At 41.8% G+C, this 27,688-nt stretch overlaps 1 protein-coding gene across 11 annotated transcripts in view; it reads right to left on the bottom strand.

The window, feature by feature from the left end:
• The window catches only part of KLHL29 (kelch like family member 29), a 415,168-nt gene that overhangs the window by 151,369 nt on the left and 236,111 nt on the right, over window positions 1-27,688 (bottom strand). For 9 of the 11 annotated variants that reach the window (XM_025149101.3, XM_015285050.4, XM_015285051.4 and 6 more), the window contains 3 exons: window positions 11,307-11,420; window positions 3,520-3,661; window positions 2,227-2,769 (listed from right to left, as the gene is read on the bottom strand). In XM_025149101.3, the coding sequence (XP_025004869.1) occupies window positions 2,227-2,769; window positions 3,520-3,661; window positions 11,307-11,420 (799 nt within the window). The remainder of the gene's footprint in view (window positions 1-2,226; window positions 2,770-3,519; window positions 3,662-11,306; window positions 11,421-27,688) is intronic. The other 2 variants (XM_046939388.1, XM_046939385.1) reach the window with 2 other exon arrangements.

Genomic DNA, 27,688 nt, shown 5'->3' with positions numbered 1-27,688 from the left:
TTTTTAACTTCTACCAGGGATAACTCAAAAGAGGATGGTCATAAATCCCTGGGATAACAGCTGTCTAGCCTGCAATTTATAAGCTAAAGCATGGCTAATAAGTCAGCACTTGTCATGGCTTAGAAATACTGCTTGTTTCAATATTCTTATGAGCCTTTCCTAGGTGCAGAAGTTTCCAAACACAAGACCAGGGCTAGGTCTGGTGTGCCCAACATATTCTTATAACTCTTCCTCACCTTAATGAACACCTTGTTGGCTGACTGCTGCCTCTCATGCTGTCAAGCAAAGCTCCATTTCCCAAGTGTTTGGACAATCAGACCAGACTATGGTTTACAGCACTTTAAGCAAGAATGCTGATTAAGACTTCGCAAATCAAATATTAAAAGACTGATTCAATATTTTACGGCCTTTTTACTCGGACTCTGAACTGAAGTTTACTTCGCCTGCTAGCCAGAGATACACTGAGGGCTAATTGATGTAGGAAGAGTAAATAACAGTGGATGTTACTGGCCCAAAGTATGCAAGACATTTAAGACTATTCCTCACCTCAAGCGTGCAGTCACTGACACGCTCATTTGTCTCACTAGGTTAGTGTCACTAGGGCTCTAGATACGTGATCAAATTACCACAGTGAAAGTGGTTTAAGCTTATGTGTTTTTCCCCGTATTGTATATTTGCACGTCTCCGATGACACCAAGTAATCCTTTAAATTGTGCTAATTTGATCATGTATCCCAGTACCTAGTGCAGTAAATTGGGATAGGTGGCTAAGAAAAGCAGAGATGATGCCTTCAGAAGACAAATAGCTTCCACGGAGAAAAGAGACATTCAGCAGCTCATTCTACTGGGACTGGAGTATAAATCTCTGCCCTTTTTCCTTCTACAAAATCAAAGATCTGTAACTTCTAAACCTAAGCTGACAAACTGCTTTCGTGGATTTTGATTTCTTTAAAGGGAAAGAATTAGCAAAACTCTTAAAAAGCAGCTGTTGGTGAAGTTTTGACTACCTGCCTGCACTCACACCACTTAAAGCCCATCTACACCTTAAAAAGAAGAAAAATTCAGAGGATCACCGTCTTGCAGGTGTTTGGGGCTCGAAGTTACCACCTTACAAGCGGTCCAAATATTTCACTTGAGAAGAGTACTCCAAGCTTTTAACCTCAGCTCCTTTTCAAGAGACATTTGGTACGGATTTGCACATACCAAAGTATAATTTAAGTAATGAGCAGGAAGAGTTATTGGAGTAATCATTTTTAATAGAGATTCCTTGTCTTTAATACAGAGCTACGCAACAGAACTTAATAGCTTGTGGCAAGTAAATAATTTACCCATGGATTGGGTCTGAATACAAATGTATACGTAAAATATCACAGACTTAATGAAGCCTTTGGGGTGGCTTTTTTGCAATCAATTTAATTGATTTTGGTGATAGGCCTGCATTTATATTTTTGTAAGCTACATTTTACTTTACCTTCACATGTGACACAGTCATGATTTCTAAGGGGAGTGGGGGAGGGGGGCGGGGGCAGGGCAAACTCCACAAACGAAATTAGAAACTGAGTGCACAGAGAGTAATTGTTGAAGTGTCTAGGGTAAGACACTCGGAAATAACACTCCACCGTGACCCAACAACGTGCCTCATTTAGAAAGCACTTATCTGAAAAGGTCAACCTTTCAAGAATGCTCATGACAATTCACGTTTTTTTTTTTGTAGCATTTGAGCCCAATGAAGCTGGTAATGATGAGTTTTACCCTTACGCTGAACGCTTTGGGTTGCTCAGCGTCAGTCAGAAGGGTTGCCTGCACTTGGTTTGGGCTCTTACTAGAGGGAGGACGAAGGCAATGGCTGAAGAAGTCTAGTAGTGTGTCTAACACACAATTGAGGCCAAGAGGACAGCGGTCTGACGTAAACATAGGCATTTTTAAAGGAGAGGGATGATGGCTGCCTAATGCGCCTCGGGACTGGGAGCACCAGCTTATGTGATAGGCCTTGAAAGCTGTTTTTGCCTACAAAGGACACCCGCAGTTCATCCTCGCCTTTCTAAAGCACCGCTTTTTGTCGTCATTAATTCATCAAAGCTATGCATTAAAGAAAAGCCATGGGACAGACGCCAGAGCTGGGCCAGCGGACCCGAGGAGAGCAGCGGGAAGGTCTATGCGGCTGCTATCCTGAGTCTGCCACCCTCTGTGCCCTCGCGCCCTGCAGGGCCGAGCCGGCCCGCCTTACCTTTGGGGTGCCAGGGGTCCGTGAACTCGTACTTCCCCACGCCGATCGTCCGCAGCATCTGCACCCCATTCGTGTTGTCCGGCCCCACCGCCGCGTTGGGGGGCAGCGGGGCGGCCACCTGCCCATTGGTGGTGGGTGCGTTGCTGGGCAAAGCGGCCGAGGGCAGGGCTGGAGGTGGCGGCGGCAGCATGGGGCAGGCCAGGTGGCCATTTCCCACCACCCCGGGGCTCGGGTGGGCTACCGGGCCCACGCCGCTCATGGAGGACATGCTGAGGGGCTGGCTGTTGGTGTACAAGGGCTGGCTCTGGAGGTTGACCACCATGTTGCTGAGGGGCTGGGAGGGCTGCGGCTGGAGCTGGTAGTGGGCTGGCATCAGTGGGAGCTGGGGAGTGACGTGCGGAGGGAGGGAAGGTGTGACGCCGATGACGGGGGCCTGGACGTTTGCGGCTGGGCTGAAGGTGGGTGGCTGCGTCATCCCATAGGAGTGCGTGATGAGGGCGGGCTGGCTGCCGGCCGCCACCGTGGTGACCCAGGGAGCTGCACCTGTGGCACGAAGGAAGGTGGGCAATGGTGGTGGGCTGGCACTGGGGCACAGGTACAAAACCACCCCGGGCCTCCCGCTGTACCACCGCGTCCGCACAAGTCACCACCGAGCCACGCTCTTATCCTTTACAGTATCTGAAGTGGCTCAATACCTGGAGCTATTCCAACCCAGTAAGTGCATAAAATTGCTACAGTGATGTGAGTGCAATTGTTAAAATACTCATCAGGTGACATGCAGCGTGTTTACGGTTTTATGTGTTTTGCGCTTTATGCAGCTTAAGCACATGCTTCCAAGAAAATTAACCTCTTTCCCCACCGTGCTTTCATGGCTCCCTGACAAACACTCTGTGTGTATAATAATGGTGCTCCAGCCACTACAAAGAGATTGTAATTAGGCGTCTGGCAAAGTAGCACAATGTATGATATATGTCTGGAAGCTGGAAATCATTTCAGGTAGTTCTGGACATAAAAGAGGTCTTAAAGTATTACAGAGTGCCTTTTCCTCCAGTGAAGGCAGAGAAGGAGGGGAAAAAAAACACTTTAATGAACTTGCAGGCGTCTTAATACGTTTATATTAGTCTCAGCATATAAGAAACTTGAGGGGTCTTTACAATGAGAGAAAAACCCTGCTGAAGAATACAGAAAGGGCTCACAATGAAGTCTAATTTACAGAGGTAAATGGAGATAGTGCATTGAATTTGCTTTGAATGATTTTCCCTAGTAGAATTACAAATAAGATTACAAACATACCTGGGTTTTCATTCTCCCTCATCTGTTTAGACGGTGGCTCATCAGTGTCCCAAGGTGTAGACTGATTGATGGGTGTCTGTCCCCACCTAACGCTAGTTGCAAGTCCTTGAGGCTGATTTTCAGTCTTGGAAATGCAAGGTGTCTACCAAAGAGAGAAAGAAAATAGAGAATAAAAATGTTAAGAATATTTGGAATAATTACCATTCTGAATATCTAGCAGCTTGTTTGTTTGTTACAGTCCAAGAGGATATCTTTAAGTCTATAAATACCATTTTACTCTAGGCTTACATGGCGTGTCTATATGGATAAAAGAATGGATTTGTCAAAATTATTTCTGGAAATTCAATAGAGCCACCATTAAAAAAAAAAAAAAGATACAAAAATGAGCATTTTCAGAAATAAACGTTTCTTTAGCCTTGAAAATAAATAAAAAAGATGTATGCTAATATCCATTCAGACAGCCATAGCTAACACAAAGTGGGACAATCTTCTGTTTGCTCGGTCTCTTTCAAAAATGGTGAGTTTTGTTTAGCAGAAGGCAGGAAAAGAGCAACTTGTTTACAGCTGTGGGACAAATTACTGTAGAACAGTAAAGAGAAGTCTTAGTATTTACTGTCTGTCAACCCCTAAAGTTGAATGTCAATAAAATAAATAAATAAAATAGCAGCCTAACAGCCATTGGCTGCTGAAGTGGCTGTGCTGGCAGCTCTTCAGAGATGTTAAAATAACTGTAAAGTAGGGGAAGTACCGGGGCTGACTAATCATCAAAGGGAATGTGATCTGAAAGAGATTTGTAGATAAAGAAACGATCACGTGGATTGAAATGCTCAGCCAGAACTCCTGTGGTTTCAGGGGTTCTTCTCAAACAATCACGCTTTTGCTGAGAAAAGGTCTGCAGAAAATGAGGGGGCTCTAACAGGTCTCATTTATTTAACTTGGCAGTGTATTTCATTGCTAGAAGATTAAAAGTTTTTTTGTTTGTTTTTACTGGTGTCGGAACTTCTAAACCAAGAAAACGGAACCAGCTGCCTATTGCTGAATGAGTACTGAGGCCATGAAGCCATAAAGAATAGGAGACCAGTCTGAGTGATCGCTTGTTTGCCTTACATCTGGGAAGTAATTTAGCTCTGAGACAGAGGTACAGAGGCTCCATAAACACCCTGGGTCACGCCGTACCAATGAAATCTCTGTCAACACCACTGACTCTTTTCTCCCCATCATCAGTACTTCAATCACTCCATGAAAAAAATTCATTAACGGACCCGTTTTCTGCCCTCTGCAAATACATACAACACCTTTCCCAAATTCATCTGTCATTCCTCTCCCTTTTAAGTCCCAGCTCCTCCTTTCTGCCCCCGCTCCAATGCTCCCTCCTTCATCCAGGTGCCTCCATCACCTCCTATCACTCATTGCTGTTCCCACCTGAGATTTGCTCTCCCTGGGCTATGGCAGTTAGGAGGCCAGGATGCTGATCTTGATGGTAGACAGAGGCTTTGCTCTGCTGCTGTCTTTGCTGCCAGAGGCCACACTGGAAATATATCCCCATAGAAATGCTGTATTTTTTTAAATGCAGATGGTTGTGGGAAACGTGATTCTTAATATCTTTTTCTCTAAGTAATCCTGAGATGAGAATTTTATTACTGTGCCCAAATGAATACTTTTTCTTTCTTTTCTTTTCCAAAATGCATCAATTCATCCTTTTCCACTTTCTTTCTTCTTTTTGTTTTTAACATCTCCAGTTTTTTTTTCCTACACCGCTGATGTCAATCACGATGATATCCAGGTTTTAGATTCACATTTCCTTCTGCCCCCACCTTTTTCTATTCCATTCTTAACTTTCCAAACCTATAACTTTTGCAGCTGAAGTAAAAATGACAGTCAGTAAAGGCAGAAAGAGAGGATGTGAGGACAAGCAAGAGCTTTAAGATTCATGGTGTTGTATTCAGTGGCAAAGAAAGGGCAGGAGGGGAAGAAATAAATCTCCATTTGAAATGCTTTCTGTTTATAAATTGTCCCTAAAAAAGCTCAATCTGAATACCTTTAGTTTTTGCATAGTACAAAGTCTTTGACAGAGGAGGAAATAATGCTGTTGGTGCTGTTGGTGCTTTACCAGTACAGTAAGCAGCATTGCTTTGGACACAGCTAAACTGTTTAATGGAGGCTAAAGCACTCTGCAGTAGAACAAAGAAGAAAGAAAAAACACCCCCTCCATTCTCTGCCAAGCCCCTGTTATTTGTCCTAAAGAAAAGCTTTGAAACAGTAAGTGCAATATTGAGAAATAGACATTTTTATGAACCAACAAAGGGCAGGAGAATTCAGAACTCCAATTATGCCCCATGTATGCCAGATTCCACATGCAGTATTTATGTGTTGCACTTCTTTGTTACAGGAACTGGGCCTTACGAGTGGGTCTGTCATGCATCCTTCTCGGTATGGTAAGGTGTGCAATATCCTATGTAACTTCTGTTACAAACTCATACTGCTTTAAAACAGTGTCAGTCTCAAATAAGACCTTAAATGATCCAGAATGCTTTATGGATGTTTTCACTATGCATGCTTACAAATCCTGCTTCTTAAGAGGCCCCTTGGACCTACATACACAAACACAGCACATAGTTTTTAAACTGTACTCCTGACTTTGGATGTGTTGGCTCAGAAAGAGCCAGCCATCAGTTGGTAAGAAATCACAACGTACATTAAGGAAGCACAGTTTAGAGAGTAGAAACAGAAGCACAGCTTACCTCATTTCTTTCCTTTATATGCATACATATCTGGTCTCTGATCTAATTTCTGCATTATTTTTCTTAATACATGAAAGGTTACTTTACAAGTGCTACATCTCTCTGATCCAATTGCAGCAATTACTGATTTGCATATTTGGAAAGAGAAACAATTTCCAACATCATCAAACAGAGGAACTTTATGTCCATGCGCTCAGACACATGACAGCACTCTATTTGATGCTTTTAATGTACAACACAAATGACCAAAAAATGGCCTGTATTATGCCAGTCGTGCTGGGGGAAGAGATGTGTTCCATTAGTGATCTGCAGACTTCACAGAAACTAATTGTACTATGTTACACTTTTATCTTTAGCTTTCATGTCAGATGCTTGTTTGAATTAAACAAGAAACACATGAAAAAAAAAAAAAAGAAATGCATTACAAAATCTACTGGGCATACATTTTAAAATACTGCCAAATATCTATTTACATGAATAGACAAGAAGGTTTCTGAAAGGTCTGGTGAAGCCTGGCTAGTCAATGGCAGCACTATATCGTAGCCTGAACTTCAAGGCGGACTACAAAGATTACTAAATGAATTATCAGCATTTCTGAGCAGCCCTAACATGTTCCATCTGTGCTCTTTGTCACGAGTAAGGTACCCTGAATCCAAATTTGAGGATTTCTTTTACTCCTTTGTTTGAAATGACCATTAAGAACAAACACAGTTTTTTAGTGAAAGCCTGTATTTCACCTCATGCCTGTCACTTTGAACTGCAGCAGTAACAACGATACATTTCTACAGCAGAGTTTTGAAGATTGAGCTAGCTTATGTTTAAAGTTTCTCAACAGTTTTCCACTTGATACTCAACTAAAACAGCAATGAGAAGTAGAATTTCTTATGGTCATGCTCTGTTCTTCCAATTCTGCCATAGAACTGTAGAATGGTTTGGGTTGGAAGGGACCTTTAAGCTCATGTAGTTCCAACTCTCTGCTATAGGCAGGGACACCTCCAGGTAGACCAGGTTGCTCACAGCCCCATCCAGCCTGGCCTGAAATGCTTCCATGGAGGGAGCATCCAGAGCCTCACCGGGCAACCTGTTCAGTGTCTCACCACCGTCTCAGGAAATAATTTCTTCCTAATATCCAGTCTAAATCTACTCATTTCTTCTCATCCTGCCACTTCCTGCCCTGTTAAAAAGTCCCTCTCTAGCTTTCCTGTAGTACACGTGACTTAAAAAAGCACAATTTCTTTGCTTTGTTTTCTAAAATGATCAATTCACATTTTACCTTCATTCCTTTATCTCACCACACATTAAGGCAATGTTTTTTAGTCACCAAACAGCTCTCCCTAAGATCCTCTCTGCTGACATCCCAGACAACAGTTCTCCTTGAAATCTGCCATTAATTTTGTACAACAAGGTGACTAATGAAGGGGACACACACACAGCCACGATGCAAACAACTGGGTGAACAAATGTAAATAAAAATTACATGCTCTTATGAAAGCAAATTTTTCCTATCCACTTGAGAACATAATTAATTTACCTGAGGTTAGCCCCTTTAAGTTACTAATCAACTACTAAGCATTACAGTAGCATTTCAAAATAACTCAAAAGATTCTTCTCTACTGGAAAGGACATCCTGAATTAGAATCAGTGTGATGCTGTTTTGCATGGAGCAAAACATCCCGTGTTTAAAAATGACAAACAGTACAGAACACTGAATTGGTGTACAGATTTTCTGAGTGAACTGAAACCCTCATCAGAAGGATTTCATCTGAGTATTTATTATTCTCCACAAATCAGCCAATTCAGACTTCTGCAGTCAACATAAATACAAAAGCTGATGAGTAGCTTAGAGCCAAACCCAGTAAATAAAGCAACACTTATGATCTGTTGTTCCAGCTATGTTCTACATCTTCCATTTGAGAGATTATGGCACAGAAGGTAAATGACTGCAACTCAGGCAGTAATTGAAAAGTTTTATGATGGATAATAAGTCTTTCACTGCACATCTCTTGGTTCAGTCCAACAGAGCTGATGAATTACTACCATGATCCCCATGAAGTTGAGCTTGGTATGAAGGGACATTAGGAAAGTCCCAAGCAGGATATCCTTCCATGACATTTGGCAAGGACAATGTGATTATTGTCATCTAGAGATGAAGAAGCCTTCAGGGCTGAGCTGAATTAGCCCAGAGCAGTGCAAATCAGAGATCTGCATTTCCCAAAGCCTGGGGAGCCCCAACGCATATGCACTCTGTTATGTGCTAGGCAGATTTACAGCATGCAATGGCTCCACAAACTTGATGGTGAGCTTCAAAGGAAGGAAGTGTGTGGTGCAAAGCCCTGCTCTCCTGATGGGGTGTTTGCTATAGTGCAGAACTCATCCTTCTGCTCAACTCTGGTTTACACTTGACTGGCGTATTTCACAGGCAATGTTACGTCCTTCAAAGGCATACAAGAACAATACGAAGCTAGGATTAGCTGGACTCTCTGAAACAAAACTGGAACACCTTATATCAAGCTTTTTATATAAAAACAACAGCAACAACAACAAAAAAAAAGCCACCTTGGCAGAACCAATCTCCCAGTTTCAAGGATATTAACTGCAGTACAGATGTGCAGGCAAAACAGAGCAAGGTGGAACCATTTCAGAGTAACTTGAGACTAACAAAGACAAGTTGCCAGGTTGCTGATTTTTTTTTTAGCTCAAACAGTCATAAACCATGGCCCATAGGCAACAGTAATTGGTGTACATCTGGTCCACTGAACCTTATTAAATTAAAACATTAAAAACGTTCAGATTCATAGGGCTTTACACAATATCCACAAGAAAGTTCACAAGTTCACAGCAATCAGCTGGTGCTCAAGATTGGGAATTTGTGATCCAGTCTATTCTGCATCAGTTCACACGGTTAACATTAGTTGGTCAGTAGGCATAGCCACAGCTAAATCTGCCATTGAGTCCAACTCTCTATAGAAACTGTCTCCCTTGATGAAAGAAGACCTAAACTTTTACTAAGACCTTTATGTCAATGGAAACGTAGAACCTACTGCGCTCCTACCCGCGTTGCAGAGTGTATCAGCTGAATTTAAAAGACAACCCAACAACAACCAAAATTCTGATCAAATCCTCCCCAGTCTGAACAACACAAAACACTTCCTGAGAGGTCTTTATAAACACATCTGAGCAATTTCCCCAAAGGCTTGTAAAACTCCTGACATACATCCTGTTACGGCTCAGAGTGCTAAGACCTATTCAAGCAGTTTCATGAGCAAAAAAGAACTAATCTGAATAGAGGGATCTTATTTGTGGTTCCCGGCAACCAAAATTATTTTACTAAGGCCTTCATTTAAAGTGATGGATAAGAAGTAGCGATTCTCTGTTCCAATTATCCAAAAGCGATTGGGAATGGCAGCTTAATACTAAGATAATGTATCCAATATGCAACCCATTCTATTTTCTCTCCCCACTGAAAATAAAAAGGCTAACACACACACACATGCGTAGTAGCAAACACTCCCTCCCACAGACTCAGGTTTTATGGCCTGTCATGGACAAAAGCAACTTCAATTTAATGAGGGGATTCCTTTTAAAACTGTTAGCTATGCCTCGCTCTAACAAGTAATGACTGGTGACCCTGGTTGGGTTTTAAACCTGAACGTGTCTGGTGCTCTAAAAAGCTCAGTGGCCTCTGCACCACGGTGTTTATGGTCTTATTTAGTAGTTTGTATTACTAAACTCCATATGTAACAGGCACTCTCTAAGTGCATGAGGCACGCATATAAAAGCTAAACCACAATGGGGTAGATCTCTGACTGGGGTGTATTCCTGTACTGCACTGGGAAGGATCTCAGGCATGTTTTTGAGTCTAGTTCATGGCCAAAGTAGCTGTTAAGGATATACGCACGGTTTTAAAAGATGCAGGGATGACAGCAACATCCACCCAGTACCAGTCACGGGGCTGGGCAACAGAAAGAAAACTGTTGTTTTAAGAGAGGGATGTACTGTAATATATTGAAAACCTAAGGGATATGGACAGACCGGTAAGCAAGAGAAAGAGAATGAGCTGTCCTGTGTAAAACCTTATTCAACAACTTGCTCATGGGTGGAGAGGAGAACTCATCTACCTTACAGTTCCCATTACCCGGCAATTCTACCATGACACAGCGTTGTTTTTCTCTTTTCAAAGCTAATGTGGGAGCGGTGAGAAGGAGGATAATAAAGTTAACTCATAGGAAAAATGCTGTAACCCTGCAGAGAAGACAAAAGAAATCTTAGTTTCCTTTCGAGCTGGAAGAATCATTCAGTATTGTCATCCTAACCAGCATCCAGCAAAGGCCAAATGGGCAGTGCAAACTATGGAGCAGCCTCCAGGCAAGACACATCGCTTAGCAGCAGGGTGCTGGCTGCATCAATTCCCTTCTTCAGAGGATTTAAACACAACCTCAACCTTGAGATTAATGACAAGTGCTTGAAGAAACCCCTGAGTGCAGTCAGGTCCACGTCTCACACAGGCGGAACTCTGATCCCAGCTCCGTGAGTAGCAGGGCTTCTCACTGCAGTTTGTGAGCTGCTAAGGCAGATGTATTGGCACATCCAGCACCTTCATCCTTCCCCTCCCCCACACACCAACCACATAATTCCTAGACTAAGTGTTTTTGCCATTTCATTCATGTTATGCTATGGTTACCTTCCTAAATAAGGCTGTTGGCCAAACTCCCAAGCTCTAACGATGCAATGAAAGATAACTCCACACCAGGTATGGGTGAGCTGCTGTTGTCTAGGTAATCCTCCTGCATGCAGGTTTGGGGAAGCAGGAGGATGGATAAGATTACCGAAAAGGAGGGAAAAAATGGGATAGAAGAAGGTTGTGAATTGACCATAATGCTATCTTTTTAGTGGCTGCAGTGCCCAGGACAACCATCGCTCTCCCACCAGCGCTCCAGTTAGGTGCTGGGAATGAATTTCAAGACCATGGAATGAGAAAAAGTGCTTCATAAACGGCACTTGGCATTCTGTCTTGGAAATCTCACCAGCAGAAGGTCAGGTACTCACCCAGCTGCCTTCGTTTCTCAGCGAGAACATCAGGGACCGGAGCTGAGGTATGGAACCGAGGTCCCGGCTGCGACACTTGCTGCTCCAGGACACCAGGGACATCAGCGCACGACACTGGGTTCGAGCACAGAAGCCCCACTTTAGCCTGAGCAGAACCTCCTCTGCTAACACGGTCGGCATGCAGATCAACCCCAAATCAGTGCGAAACTACGAACGTAAAAGCATCTCACAACGGAGAAAAAATGCGTGACATCAGGAACAATTCAGCAGCACGTACTACAGAGAACATGCACTACGCAACGCAAGGTCCTGCAGGGATCCTATGGCAGAGGCAGATAAATCCAGTTCACCATAAGTGCTTTTTGTCAGAGGGCAAAAGGAAACATGGGTAATAATGGAATAAGTGCTTGTCAGACCAGAATCCCAAGGGCGTACAAAGGATGTAACCCTTGTGTGCTAGCAAAGCTACTTGAGAGTGACCTAATGGCAGACTGCTTGAAAACTAAACATTTATCTAGCATGCAAATGCTGGCCATTGATAGGGTCAGAAGTCACGCTCCTTGTGGTGTTTTTGTCCCAAATTTCCCATGCATTTCTTTTCATTATCTAAATAGGACTCTGAGTTTCTTTCTGGATCAGGTCCGAAAGCATTAGGAATAAAAAGAGGAACATTTAAAAAAAAAACAAAAGCGATGTCACTTTGGGCTCCAATCCCTTCATTAAGATACTTCTATAAAAGTCCCCTTTTGCTGCATTGGACACTGACATTTTACATTCAAGCCCTGTGAATTCAGTGCTTCAATTGTAGTACACACTCCTTGGCAGGAAAGTGCATGTTCTCTGCCTACACAGCAGGCACATGAAAAAAAAAAAAAAAGAAAACCCAGATAAGCCTGTGACTGTTGAACAGTGCTGCACGATATTACTGATTTATTAACTTGGCTTGATCAATAAGGCTATCATCAAGGGCACATTTAGTTTGCACATAAATTTCACTTTCTAACAAGCACTTTTGCGTGCTCACGTTGGTTTCCATAATCTGATCCAGGTCTCAGGAAGCCTTCTTTAAGGGAGAACAGAGAATTCTTTTTCTAAAAAAGGATCAAAGCACACTCAGACGACTCTCAAACAAAAGGACAGTCAGTACTGGAGGAACAGCATGCTTACCTTTCCCAGCAAAAAGAAAAATAAGCTTACAGGTCCGAATTTATCGCTGCCGTAAGTTCATCAACATCAATTGAGCTATTAAACGTGGCTGAATCTGGCTCATAGCAATTTAAAAACCTCAACTTTCTTTGAGAGTCTTCCATCAGTAAGATGCTAATTTAATGCATAATTTAAAATCCGCTGTCCTTTAACATTTTTACAGCATTTGTAAATAATTTAAAAAGAACTAAAAATCCTTTTAGATTCATAAAGCTGCCCCCCTTTTTTTCTGCTACGATACAACAAAGACTTTCCAATCGAGAATGTGTTTATTCTCTAAATCTGAAAGTAAAAGCTGCACGAAAGATGAGGAGAAACTGATTTACAAGATAAAACAATTAGCTCTGGGATATGTACATTAAGACTAATAAATTTCCCATCATATTTTAAGGGAGTGGAGGAGGAATCTCAGACCTATTAGATTTTATTCAAATTCTACTCAAACGTTCGATTAAAAGCATCTTATGAAGGTAAGTGATGCAGTCACTAAAATAAGGAAGTGACAAAGGGGATTAGAGAGCTGCATCTCTTGAAGACGATATACACTTGAATGTACACACTTGAATAACCCATCCCTTTCCCTACACGCAAGATAATATCTACAGTCTACCCATTCCTGTAATTGCTTGGGCCTCGTTAAAAATATGTTTCACAGTAAAAATGCTAACATAATATACTACATTTCTTTTTAATCCAACATCACATATCTCAATGGTTCTTATTAAAATCTTTCGTTCTGTGCAGACAGATGAAAATGCATTTTAAGATTCAAACAAGGCCGTGCAAAAACAGCTCAAACCCATCCATCTCCCAGTTGTTTCCTAAAGGAAGCTAAACATCCAGCAAGCTGCTCCAACCAGACGGACTGGCAGGTCCTTTTTGGGAATAGGAGGTCTCAAGGTGCAGCCCTGCATACGTTCAGACTCAACTCCACTAACACAAGAAGTTCAGTGCAAGATTAGGCAGCGGTCATATAATTTGATTTACAACAGAGTGCTAACATGTGTTTCTTTTCTGGAAACACAGCCATCATTCTCCCCAATTTTTGTGGTTTGTAGCTTTATATCAAAGCATTTGTGCTCATTTACTTCCCACATCTCCATGCTACTAGAAGGATGCTATCCAGTTCTCCTGTTTCCCTTCAGCAGAACTGATTCGTAGACTAGCATGAATGCTTCAGCTGCCTCAGCCATCATCCTTCTAAAAGATTAATGGCAAACACATCACATACCAGGCTATAAATCTAGCAAATGGCTATTAGACATACTTTACTGTCCACAGCCACACAATTTAAAGTAAAACAGATAATAGTACAGCTGTGGCTGCCATTACAAGAGACCTGCCACTTATTTTTTCCAGGCACCTTACTCTTATTTTTGGGGCGTGAATCAGATGCTCCATCAATATCACTGTGCTCAGAGCAACTTGTGATGCTAAATAGTCCTTTGCCAATAAATATAAATGGATAAGGTTAGGTCCTACTTCAACTTTCTCTAGCAATTAATTGTTTTACATTCCTGTCTTATTTACTCCTTGAAGATGTTTTTTTTTTCCAGGTGTCTGGCTTTGGCCATTGGACTCAATATGAAGAGGAAATTCAGCAGAGGGGTTGGGCAAAGGCTCTATGCTTTTCAAAATCCTCTGTAAAACGTCTTTAAAAAAAACATTTCCATTTCTAAAAGCATAGAAACTCCCACTCTCTTTGCTCCCAGGAAGTTAACACAAAACAAACCTCCTCTAAAAATAATCTCCCATTTGCTCACAGAACTTCAGGGTTGCAGGGAGGAAGCGAAGGGTTACTGTGAGCCCTAAATAACGCAGGTTGGTTCCGTAAGCCGTGCAGGGACAGCAAGCTAAAATTAAATGACCTTCGGTAGGGATACCTCACCTATAACAGCAAGTCACAATCTGATCTTCCTAATTCTCCTCCTCCACCGTTGCGGAAGCTGTTCTTTCTGCTGGGATGGCTGCAGGGCAGGCAGTGCCCTTGAAACCCCTCAAGATGATGTGCTAGGGAGACCTGCCCAGGGTCTTTGCAGATAATACACCCTAAGAGGCAGCATGTCCTCTGCTGAACTCAATGCTGCTTTCAGGAGAGGTAAAGGGAGTCTCAGCTGATGTTCGTGCAACTACCACCTCCAGGAGTGGTGTAATAAAGCTTCAATTAGAGCCCAAAGTTATAAATACCTAACAGGGCTGATCAGAACGGCCAATTTTGATTGCAAGCATCAATCAGAATGAGAGAGGAGCCAAAGCAGAACCAAAAAGCTCCTATTTAAAAAAAAAAAAAAAAAATGGAATCATTTCCTTTCCACAACAGATAAAAATCACCTTTATTGCAAATCCAAAATCTCCTTTCCTACCCGTAGACTGAACCACATTAACTTCAGGTCTGGGTTTTAGGCAAGCACAGATTGTGCACCGAACTATCTGTACCTTATTAGAACAAAACAGAGAACCTTGTTTTTTTAGTTTTGTTTTATATTTACTGGTGCTTCTGCATCAAATCCAAATGTGGGCCACACGTTGAACTCATTCATACCGACTCATTAAGAAGAACCTTACACCCAACACCTACCCAGCACCACTGCCTCAGATAGGGTCACAAATTAAGGCCCTTTGAGTGGAGACACAAACAGTTACATAAATAGATGCATACATATATTTATATGCTTGCTTCTAAAAAGAAGTCTCCTCCTAAAGGGAGCCCCAGTTCCACGTACCAAAGCAGAAAAACAAGAGATAAAAGCCAGCAGACTAGCTAAGGACCTGCTTTTCTAATGCTGCATGTGATTAATTACGTGATTTATTTTCAATGACTGGCTCAATCAATCCCGATCAAATTAACAAAGACAATGATCAGAAATACCAGGGAAAACACAATACAAATGATTTGGTTCCAGGGGATCCAATCAAATGAAACAGGATTAAATTAACCAGTGATCGGATTAAGCAGAAGTTGCTGTATGAAGTCAGAAATGTATCCGTACTTTGGGCCATTTGCTGTGTCTGCAAGGCTGACATTTCCAACCCTTCATAGAGCTCTCAATACAGTTTAAACAAAGCTGTTTTTCCTACACATCACAAAGGTATTGTGGAAATTATTACTATCCATATTATTATTATTATTATCCATATTATTATTATTGTTATTTCACAATACCACAGTATCTCGGTCTCTGAAGCAGTAGATGCTCTCTAAAGAAAATAATCACCCATATACACACTCACTGAGCCAGCATTCTGTACCTGGAGGAGTCTGCAGTCTGTGCATGACACTGGGATCAAAAGGTGGCACAGTATCAGGGTACAATAAAAAAGACAGAAAAACCCATTGAATTCTACAATGTTAGCAAAGCACAAAGACGAAAAAGCTTCTGTTCAGCAAGGAGCATTAATGAGGGTTGCCAATGATACAGCTGGAAATGTAGTTCTTACCTATTAGCAAAAGTAAATGCAAGTATCACAAAAAAAGTACTTCCATTTGCTAAGAACCAAAGCCTCAATCAGCAAACAAGGTCCTAGAGCACTGCACACGGACCTGAAAATGCCTTCAGATCACCCTGGTCCAGCTGGACCCATTAGCAGACAGCTGCAGAGGGACTTTGTGTCCAAAATCAGGCAAGAGAAGGGCTGGGGACATCAGGAGCCAGCTCATTAGGAAGCAAACAGGAAACCATAAATGCTGGGAGTCAGACTAAAACCAAACTAAATTCCTGCCCCCGTTCTTTTTTTTTGTTTTTCACTAAGAGAATCCTTTAAAAGATAAACTGTTGGGATGTGGAGAGGTATCCTATAAGGACTCTTAATAAAGCCATTTCAGGACACTAGCAGTCCTGCTGGTGGGCGCTGTGGTGGGAGGAGATGGGACTTGCTACACTCATGGCAATGCCCTTCACTCCACAGCCACCATGTTGTGTATGCTATGGGCTAAACAAAGCCAGGGCATTTCTTCCAGCCTTCCACACCCCCAAGTGGAGGGGACCCACAAGGAACACAGAATCCAGCTCCTGGCTCCACATGGCACCACCCAAACTCCAAACCATCTGACCAGCTCCCTTAATTCTGATCTTGGAAAAGTATTCAAGAGAAATATTCCTCCTCCTTCCCTTCCCACAGCTTAAACTTTTATATTGTCAACTAACATGGTGAGTATATTTTAAAGCATCCCCTCCTCCTAACCAAAAGACATCCCACATTAAGGATGCATTCTTCTTTTCTTGTCTCCCTCCTCTCCTTCTGCTCCCTCAAAAAGTGCCTCATTTGTATGTGCTGATTTTTCCTCATGAGCTGCCTTGCTTTTTTTTTTCAGTCTCATTGCATCTTTTTTTTTCACGAGTATTCCCAGTTTCATTTTCTTACTTAATTTTCCCCATGTCTCTATCTCTCTCCTCACCCTTTCTATCACACTTCCTCCTAAGTAGAATGAGAACCCAATTATACTCCTGTTAGAACTGAACTTTCAAATCCATCATATGCTAGTGGGCTCAAAATTAGGCAAATAAATTCCCTCAACCCTACAAATTAAATTGAGTCTTTGCATATGTTCTTTTAAGAGCACAAAGATGTCAAGTATTCACCCAGCTGTCACAAAATATGATGAGCAGGCACTTTGTATTCATATAGATTTTCTAAATCGTTTGTCAGATTTAACAGAAATGCTAATGGATCTAAAAGTAAATTCTAATCTATCCTAAATATCTGGTTATTATTTGTATTATAGTAGGACTCAGAATTGTCAGCTGAGGATCAGGGCGCAATCTTCATGCATTAGGCATTTAGCACACAAAGACAAAGATCATCGGGATGATATGCAGGTATTATTTTGAACTTTCTCAGTTTTTCTCTCATTATTTTAACCAACACCCTCCTCACAGGTGTACTCCATTTGAAAATAAAAGTACCATCAGCTTATGAGCATGATTACCTACCGTGTCTGCTATTGAAAGCCAGGATCTTAAATTTGCTACTGCCAATGACTTTCTCCCAGGTGTAAACTTTGAGGGGAAAAAAGTTATTATGAAGGTCAACCTTTGCTTGTGCTTTGTGTCAGTCAAAGCTCATGATCAACGTGGGGCTGAGCAGGACATCACACAGTGCATATGCACCCACCCACTGCAGGTCTCGTGCATCCCAAACACGTACAATTCGCCATCCTGGCACTAAATGCCAGCACAATCTTATTGCACAGCGAGTCCAACGCAGTCAGAGAACCTGTGATGTGATGAACATACCCTGGAGACTTGTTCTGTACATACTGTCGTGACTGTTTGTCTAAAAACCTATTAGGGCACTGCTTAAAGCAAGAGGGCAGCAGATCCTGGCTGTCAGTGATAATCCACTGCCAAAATCAATAACGTTGGCAAGGTTGCTTCATGGATATTTACGATCAAAGAGCACATTTTCCAAGAATATATTGTCAGTTCCATTGTCTTGGCCCAATTTCAACTCCAGTAATTGCATTTCTGCCTGCCTAATATTCCCCTGCTGCTCGGCGGAGACGCAGGGGCCCTCACGTCCAGTCCCACACCATGCAGCATAAGCGGACACAGCCTTCCCTGTAGATATTTTATGGAGCGGTTCCCATCTAAAAAGCTCTGTGATTCGTAGAGCAGGGGCGTGTAAGGTATTGTTGAGGGTGTTCTTTAAAACGTGACTTATTTGCCCCTGGAAAAAGTCATCTTGAGACAGCTTTTAATTTCCTTCTCTTTCATGAGTAAATCTGCACATTTAAATTATTTACTAAAGGTTGAGCTAGGTAAGGCAGTTTGTATTTTTTTTCTTTATTCCACTAATAAAAGTGAAATATCTCTAAAACGTGAATGTCTACAGCTTTTCAATACACAGCTTGAGGGAGTTCAAGCCCTTTCTGATCTAGCTGTGAGAGCAAACTCTACCAACAAACTCAAAGTCTGCCTTCCTCGGTGGAATAAAACTCCTGTTTACAGCAGAACAGGGCATAAAATGGGAGGTTTTAAACTTGTGACATTTCCATGTCTAGAAAAGCTGTCACTTGCCCAGCACGGAGCCTTACCTTGAGCTGTAAGCCCATGGGCCTCAGTAGCATTAGCCCAACTGCAAGAGTACCGCAGGGGGAGAACGGTATCGCTAAAATACTTTAAAAACATCCCCAAGTCTTTCTCACACTTCAGAAAACAGAAGTTTCCCAAGTGGTGAGGAACTCCTCCTTCCAGCTGTACGTGCTTGCAGGCTCACTTTTCAGAACCCTCCCAGCAGTGCCCAACTGACCGACTCCTGCCTGTTGGAAACTCCGGCTCACGGTATTTGGGGAGAGATCTGTGAATGCAAAGTGAGAGAAAGAACTGTTTTCTTTTTCTTTTTCTTTTTTTTTTTTAACAGCAGTTGGATATTTTTATCTCAGTTCTAAAGAGGGAGCAACTGCTGGAAGCTTCTCAGGCGGAGGAACTGTTAGAATCTCTCCTATAGGGATAGTTTTGGGGGGAAGACGTGCTAAACGCAGCTCACTGTGAGCCACCCTGATGGCGCTCCCTGCCTCCTCTCCACCTCCCAAAGGGACTATTTGGAGTATGTTCAAACAACTGCGTATTTAAACACTAAGCGTGAAGCAGATTTTATATTAAAATGTGAAACGATTACCAAACAAAACAAAACAAAACAAAACAAAAAAAACTCCAACCAAACAGAAAAGTGTGCATATAAAGAGGAGTAATAAAGTGTGAGTGCATGAATGTATTCTGGAGCATTTACATATGTCAGGGGGAGTGGAAAGAAGGTGAGCATAAGATGGGAAAATAAGAGCTGAGATGCAAAGTGACAGAAAAAAGAAGCAGCAGCTGTGGTAGAAATAAGCAGCTGGGAAAGATGCTGCCTTGCAGATAAGCAAAGCCTCCGTGTACAACACGGGGAATTTTTAAATGCTCAGCTTTTACCTTCAAACATCAGTGGGGTTATTCTAACGAACATGGTAAGATTTAGGGGCAGCCGTTAAGCGATGTAACACAGGCACCTCATTTAGGTGTCATGCCTACTGCTCTCTGTCAGCTGTTAGAAGCTGGAGACTGGCAGCCTGGATAACAAGTGGGCTAAATTACTCCTCGATCTCCGGAAGGTAGGAGCCATTGTAAACTCTCTGACTGTGCCCCCATGTGCACTGCAGCAGAACCGGAGTGAAAAAGGGAAGGGAAAAAAAAAAATGACAAAGAACATCATCCAGCTATATTACAAGCAGAGGAAAGAAATTCAGGAAGTCTATGAAGAGAATGATGACCTAAACCTAAGAAGACGAAATACTGGAAGTTGAATTATCTGTGAAGAAAATGTAATGTAGAAAGATTCAAAAGAAAATACATTCTGTGGAGCTGCATCCTGGTGCATCTGAAGGGGAAAAAATAATAAAAAATAAAAATAAATTAAAAAGGGAGCGTCTAGGAAAGAGACATTTTTGTTGTTGTTTTGGAGTATCTAGTTCCTAATTTAATCTTAATCCACTCTGACATTTATCCTCATGGATAATTCAGTATACAAATTTAGGGCAGAAAAAGAATTCATAACAATAATAAAATAAGAGCTGCTTGCAAGGGCAGTATCAACAAAAATTGCCCTTGGGTAAAAATAGTTTCTAGTGCTTTGTGTCCTGCTCAGCTTCAGGCAATATATCAAGATCCTAGGAACTACTTTTTTCCCCTTGTGCAATCATTTGTGGCTCTCATCCAGTCTCTGATTATGCTAATTGCATTTGATGGAATTTGTATGTACTCTCCTTCGCTCTCATCTCCTCTGAATGTACACAAGATGCATTTTTAATTTTTAACTCTTCAAAAATATATAAATAAAGTAACTTCCTCCCCAAGGTTGAGTAAAAGTCAATCCTATTACTAGTTCTAAGCAGCAAATGAACAGCCTTTATCACTAGCCAAACAAATAACCCTTTCTACATTAATATGTTGCAACAAAGCTTTAGTTAGTGTGAGAGGAATGTCATAATGCACGAGTCTGCATAACACAGTCAGATCATGTCACCTCGACACAATTTCGTTTGCATTAAATTAAATCCAGCATCCAAATTGCGACTTTAATAAAAAGATATAGCCAGGTTGGCTAGATCAAGAGCTGACATCATTTTAAGACAGACACTCAAAGAAAGAGCTGAGCTGTTGGAAAACCATTCCCAAGGGTTAGCAATAAAACCCAGGACATAAATTTCTGAATAGATGAACATGGTGTGTTTTTTTCTTTATTCCCTTTTAAAATTGTTCTTGACCACATAAATTGACATCAAAACCCACCTGATGTCGGTAAGTCTAGTATCAGATGTGGAGGTTGGCGGCCCTGCCTGCAGCAGGGGGTTGGAGCTTGATGATCCTTGAGGTCCCTTCCAACCCAAGCCATTCTGTGATTCTAATGATAAGACAGAATGACCTGAATGACCTCTATATGGGTCTCCCAGCTGTCATACAGGTGCCCAAAGGCAGTGGTGACTGCTTTGTTTCATAGTTCTTGGAGATTGTCCTAACCTCAACATTATTCTTTAATTGCAGTAACTGATAGCTGAAGAGAAACGCAATTTTCAGAGTAAAGGACTTGCTTCCCTGCCTAAACCAAATCAAGGCTAGCTTTCCATTCTTTATTTGAGTAAGTGAATTTCGGTGCCCAACTGACAGCCCTCGTTATGTTGGAAGTAATCAGAAACAAATGAGAACCCTTCCAAACACAACCATGACAAGTGAAATAGCCTAGGAAGGTGTGAGTTGTAAACATGGTGTAGAGGGACACATACAGGGTCACCGTCCATCTGAAGAGGGGACTGGAAGGGCCTTTGGTCACGCAGGTCCTCTTCATAGGCCCATCAGATTCAACTTTGAAAGGTGCAAGGAGAGTTTTGTAGCTCAGCTTCCCTTTCTTCCAACATGCGTGCACCCACATACACTGGTGTGACATCTAAATGGGACAGCCAGTAGCCATTATCCTGTATCACTGCTGGCCATCTTAGAGCCTTCCTAACATTGTGCTGACTTCTTCCTAGCTTCTGAGTTGTCTGTGCAGGTTACTGGTGTTCATATTAGATCTGGAACATGAGACCCCCTCCTGTGCACTAATTAGGATCCTATAAAGGCATGAGCCCTTTTGAGATAGGCTCGCTGAGCCATTTGCTGGGAGGGAGAGCTGCTCTTTGTGTGCTGGGGACGGTATGATGCTGCCACATGAATCTATCTGCAGGTAACCTGGCTTTTCCTCCTGCACCCATTCTTTATTCTCCAGCCTCGTGCAATGAACTGGCTGCAAACCACTCCTCTTCCAAGGGTGGCTGCGAGTCACTGGTAAAATGTATGTCATTTATTTGCAGACCATTTTAAAAGTAACTTTATTTAAAAAAAGAAAGGAAAAAAAGATTTTTCAAAGTTCTTGGCATCCCCAGAATACTCTTAAAGTGCTACAGGAATTAAAAGACATAAACCATTCAAAATAACATAAACACTTCTCTCTACCTCATGTCTGCTGCTACCTAAATTCTTTGTGATACTTCAGGCACAGTCATTTTATACATATAAATTTTAATTAAGAGAAAACTTGGCTGAATACTAGATAAAATTATTTGTTGTATAGTATATTTGAAAAGTAATGCGTCATTCTAATAGATTATTCAATGGATATTTGCAACCATTTATAGAAGTGTCTAGGTAATGCAAAAAAAAAAGAGAGATTAATCGAATAATTTATTTGATGGACAACGGCATTATTCATCAAATACATTATTCAGCTGATAGTATTCAAGCAGTACTAATTAAAAGCAGAAAAGCAATTGCCTTAAAGTACAACTCATTCAGATCCCAGTTTCGACTCCATTAAGAAAATGGAAGAGATAGAAGGGCTTTGCAGGGAGATGTCTCAACACATGTATAGGTGGCCCAGATATTCTTTGTGTTAAAGGAGCCAAATCAACCAAACATCAGAAGGTTGTTTCCTCAACCAAAAATATCCGCAGGACACTGTCAGATTTATACCGCTTACTGAACAACTTGCCTACACTGGAGTTGAGTTTGGATGTCCTCAGCTGTGCAGGTATTTTAGCACGCGGAATAAACGAAACGTGCATGTGTAATTTGTAACCTGGAGGGAGGATCCAACTTTGCACGTTCTCCCAGAAACTCTCTTACCTGGGAGCTCCCACATAAGAGAAAGAAGTAATCTGGCATCTTCTTTGCTCTTCTGTTTCCTAAGCACTTTACAAACTCTCTTCTATCTCATGACTAATGCCCATCACTACCCAATAAAAGTACAATGGTTTCCTTACTCAGCCTGGTGACGCACCATGTCTATGTCCTATCATGCTGCAGGACCACGTGTGCAAGCCCAAAAGCATTAAATCATGTTTCCACAAACTGTCCAGCCATCGAGTATGTACAAAACAGGCTGTGCAGCCTTTATCTTGTGCCTAAGCACCACTGGGACATGCTGGAGAAGCACCTGTGCTTCGCAAACATCAGCTGCTTCTGCTATGTTAGCACAAACAACTTCAGATTTTTTATTTAGCAAGCAACAAGGAATTTATGAAGAACATTAGGCTTTAAGAGCAAAAGGCTGACAACAGATGAGTCCCATCCATTGAGGGAATAGGCAAAGACCATCTCTTATGTAGCAAGTAATGACCTCCTAGCAGCATACAGGAGTGGAGAATTGCTCATTATCAGATGGTGTCCTATAGCTCACCCAGGCTCCCTCCCCACAGGCAGGAAAACCACTACCTGAATAAAGCCAGCTTCATAATCGTGGCAGAATGCACATTTAAGTATAGGCTGCATATGACAAAGAATAAATACCATGCCAGGACTTTATAGGTATAATAAACATTTGTTACGTTCTTGTCAAATATCACATGGAAAAGGCAGACATAACGGTTAGGAAATAAAGACCCTCTTAAAGTTTATTAGGGTTCTAAAAATATTTTGCTATTTAACCAAAATTTTTCTCCCTTATTTTGGGGGAGTTCCAGGATCATTTACGGGCAGCACGGTTCTAAACAGTAAAAGAAGTTGGACCACTCTGAGTAAGTATTAACTGGAACCATTTCACTTGTTTAATTTACGCTACCATTTGCAGCGGGGTTTCTTTTACTGATTCAAGACACACGTTCTACTTTAATCCTCTACTCCTTCTTGGAAGGAAGCAGATGAACGTGATGAAATGCAATGCAGATGATAAATTCACGCCACTCGAAAAGTGGCAAATGACATTTGCTGGTCTCTCAGTTCCCATTTCATGATTGATATAGAACTATAAACAAGAAAATAAGTACTGTTAAAAATCCTTCCATACAGTGGCAAGTAGGGTTTTAATGGTGGTTTGCCTGTGCTTATTAACAAGCCATGGCAGTTGCTGCACACTGATCAGTAACCGTGTAAGAGCTCAGCCTACTGTAGAAGTCCTGAGTCTATGTACTTTCAATTTTAGAGCATAACCATCATACGCTCCACAAACCAATGAAATTTCTAATAATACAAACCAATGATGTGTTAAATTGAGACACTTCTAGCTTGAATGCCAAAAACTTCACTATGATTTAAAGGATTTGTGCTTACCTTTCTCTATCAATTTACTGTTAATTTGCTACTATTGGAGCAATTTACCACAAGAAAAAAGAGGTAATATTTTATTTAATTTTTAATACCAATCTTGGTCATTTCAAATACATACTGAAATGTCATTTATCGCACAAAAAGCAATACGATAATTCAAGAGGAGCAGGAGATGGCATGAGAAGTATTGAGGGGGAGCAGGCAAACCGAAATCACTTTGCAACATATCTGAGTTTAGAAACAGGAGGCAATCCTCATTAGTCCTCTATGAAGAGGGATTAACAAAATTCTCCATCAGGGAATGTTTCCTTGTTTCAGCTGTGCTCAGCATTGCATGTTTTGTTCCTTAAGTACTGTGCAGTCCTGCCACAGTGATGATTATCACTATACGTAGGCTGACACATAAGCTGTACCGAGCAACATGAGAACGCTCTACAGACAAGTTAGTTTTTACTAAATACATCTTCAAATTTGTTTCACCCCAGTTCCTCATGATGGCATCTTACCATTTATTTATTACTCCATTTGCACTTCATACCCAAATCAGACATACAGGAACATTTTTTTTCAGCATCCTGTTCCCACTTTCAACTCAGATACAAAGACAAATTGTAATGACCTTGCATGAATCACACTGACGTCACGCAGGCTCGGCTGCGGAATAATTATGAAAGCACTTTCCGATCTCTGTCTCCAGGAGCTCTCTGTTAGTCCCTTAAAATCTTTGCTACCTCTTTCCACTCTCCAGCAGGATTCTGGGGCAAACAGAAAGTCACAGCTTGAAAGAGAATGGAAACTGGTCAGCGAATGCAGGCACCTGTAATAAAGAGCATTTAAAAGTGGTTTTGTGATTAAACTATTGCTTAGCCTGGTTAGATTTGGCCTTCAGCAAATCAAGATACACTGAAATCACTGTAATGCTTTTGCAGTAGTTACACTTTTCAGCAATTTGAGAAATTTCGAGCTCTGTTGCTAGACAAGAACAGAGCATAGCTCAGGTCAGACTGATCCCTAGTATAAAGCTGCTGAAAAGCAGCAGCCCTGCCAAGTACAGATCTGACCCTCAGATTTCAGCTATGAGGTTAGGAATTGATAAGTTAATTGCCCAACATCAGGGCAGGCAGCAAAAGCAGCTGCAACAACTAGATGTTAACTTTCTATTCCAGAGCAAAGCACGAAAGATTCCTCTCCTTCGGTGACTGCTACTGTGAAGAGTGAGAACAGGACCCTGCAGTTAAAGAGAGAAGGGCCTCACAGCAAGAAAAGGGAAAGTAGCTTCACAAAGTCGAAATAAGAGGCAAAGAGAGATAGTTTAGGTAGAGAGTGTTAGAAAACAAGGGATTCCAAGCACTTTCACAGACAGTAGGTCTGGAATAACAAGGAGGATGAAGGCCATAAAGATAAGGACTGGAGAGCAGCTTGAAAACATTTGGCAGGGAGGTGATTAGATGCCTACAGGGCAAGCTGAAACTAGTTCGGGGGATGTCCCCCCTTCGGGGTCAGAAGTATGCAGTGAGGAAGACTACGAGCCTTTGCAAGGAAGACTACGAGCCTTCATCATCACAACCTACCACGCACGCGCAAGGGGAGGAGGGACTGCATGCTAATGGGCTCTCAGGAATGTAATGAATATGTATCCAAATTCCTGTCAACTACTGATTATGTATTAGTTCGACCTATATCTATAGCACCATTTCTCCTGATGGTGTGCAAGTTAGGTGGAGCGAACCCCCTTGCACCAGGGTGTATGCGCGTCACCAATAAACACATACCTGCTCTACATCCTTACCAGCTATAGGGTCTGATTTCCGCACGTCAACTGATCTTCAGTTGGCTGAATATCTTAGGTGGCTTAGGCCACCTTCTTCCATGCCAGATTCAATGCACAGTGGAGAGAAACGCTAACTGAAAATTTCAGAGCTCATTTGCAAACAGGAGGTGCTAAGCATCCACTTTGCCCTATGGAAATTGTATTTAACAGCCTGTCCTGGAACTCTGTTCAGCCTGTCCATCCTTGGTCAGCATCCCCTGCTACCACTTGTGTCTGATACCACTTGTCTTTCTGCTGTGCTCCTCTGAGAAGAGCCTCTTGTCTGTTCTGTTCCCTCCCAATAGGTAGCTGTACACAGCAGTAAGAGCTTTCTCTAATCAAGGCTGAGGCAAACCCAGCTCCTTGAGCCTGTCCTCATATGCCATATGTTCTACCCACCTGAATAATTTAGTGGCCCTTCACTGGCCTCAGTCCATGCATTCTGTGCACTGGACTATTCAAAATCAGACTCATGGTTTCTGAGCAGAGAGAAAACATCACTTCCCTGGACCTGCTGGCTGCAGTCCTGCTAATGAATACAGCCAGTATGCAGCTTGCTTCCATTGCTTTAGAAGTGCACTTGTTGGGTCAACATTCAATTTGTCCTCAAGATCTCTACAGCAACCATGACCTCTGAGAAATGCTCCTATGAACCAGTCGTGGGTAGGGCTTTATGACATGATCACAGCCCTTCAAGACTGGTTGTCCAATCCATTTTCCACCCACCTTATAGTACAAATATCCAAAATATACCTCAAATTTGGAAGTACAACTCCTGTTTGCATGCAAGGATAGTGCAGGACAGGGTCAAAAGCCTTGCTGAGATCCAAGGGAATGACTTCCATTGCTTTCTAATCTACAGAGAAAGCATCTCATCATAGAAAACAGTAAGTATTGCACACTTTGCCCTTGGTAACTCCATGTTGATTGTTCTCAGTCATCATGCTCAGATGGGGTTTCTAGAAAGATTTACTTCACAAACTTCTCATAGACTTCTATCACTAAGGTGATAAGAGTTTCACAGTGAGGTTGGCTCAAGACCTCACACAAATTCATGATCTCATTGACTTGTGTATGCCCAGGTGGCTAAGTGACTTCTACATCACTCTTCTTCCAACATGGGTAGTACTTTAGTCCCCCAAACTTTGCTACTAGGAATCAGAGAATCCCCTGAGAAGGAGATAAATTAGTGAAGACACTTGGTCACTAGTCTTGACAGCTACAAAGATCCCACATGCTTCCAATCAGTACAGTGCTGTTCCTTTGGCAATAGTAAGGTCTATTCCTTATGGGACACTAGGAAACAGCGGGCTCAAGATTGAGGGGACTGGGAGAAATCTGAGCAGGAAAAAATGCATAACCACCTCTCAAAACCAGGTCATTTCTGGCTGTGAATTTCATGGATGGGTTGCATTTTAGGTGAACTTACCAGATCTTTCATGAATTTTAGATATTTGTTTCACAATTCCACTTAAAGCTCTTTCAAGAGGAGACACAATTCTGTTTGCTGCTGTACTTACACATACATCTGTATTTATACACAAAAATGAACCTTGGTCAAACTACGCTTCTATACAACAGATATTCCTTCTTGCTCAGTGACAAATTTGCAACTACCAAAGCATCTATTTCCTATCAGTTTCTGACTTTCATTTAACACAATGTTTGAGCTTCCTGTATTGTGTTTGCCAATTGCTGCATCTTTAGAAACATAAAGAAGCAGAGGAGAAGCCAAAAAACAGTAAATTGCTGCAGTCTCACTGTTCCTAAAAATTCTTTGTCTTTTTTTTCTCAACACCAAACAGTAACTT

The sequence above is a fragment of the Gallus gallus genome, chromosome 3 (genome assembly GCF_016699485.2).
Source record: "Gallus gallus isolate bGalGal1 chromosome 3, bGalGal1.mat.broiler.GRCg7b, whole genome shotgun sequence".
Taxonomy (NCBI): Eukaryota; Metazoa; Chordata; class Aves; order Galliformes; family Phasianidae; genus Gallus; species Gallus gallus.
The sequence above is the reverse complement of the archived record's forward strand: the minus strand, read 5'-3'. Positions and strand labels throughout refer to the sequence as shown.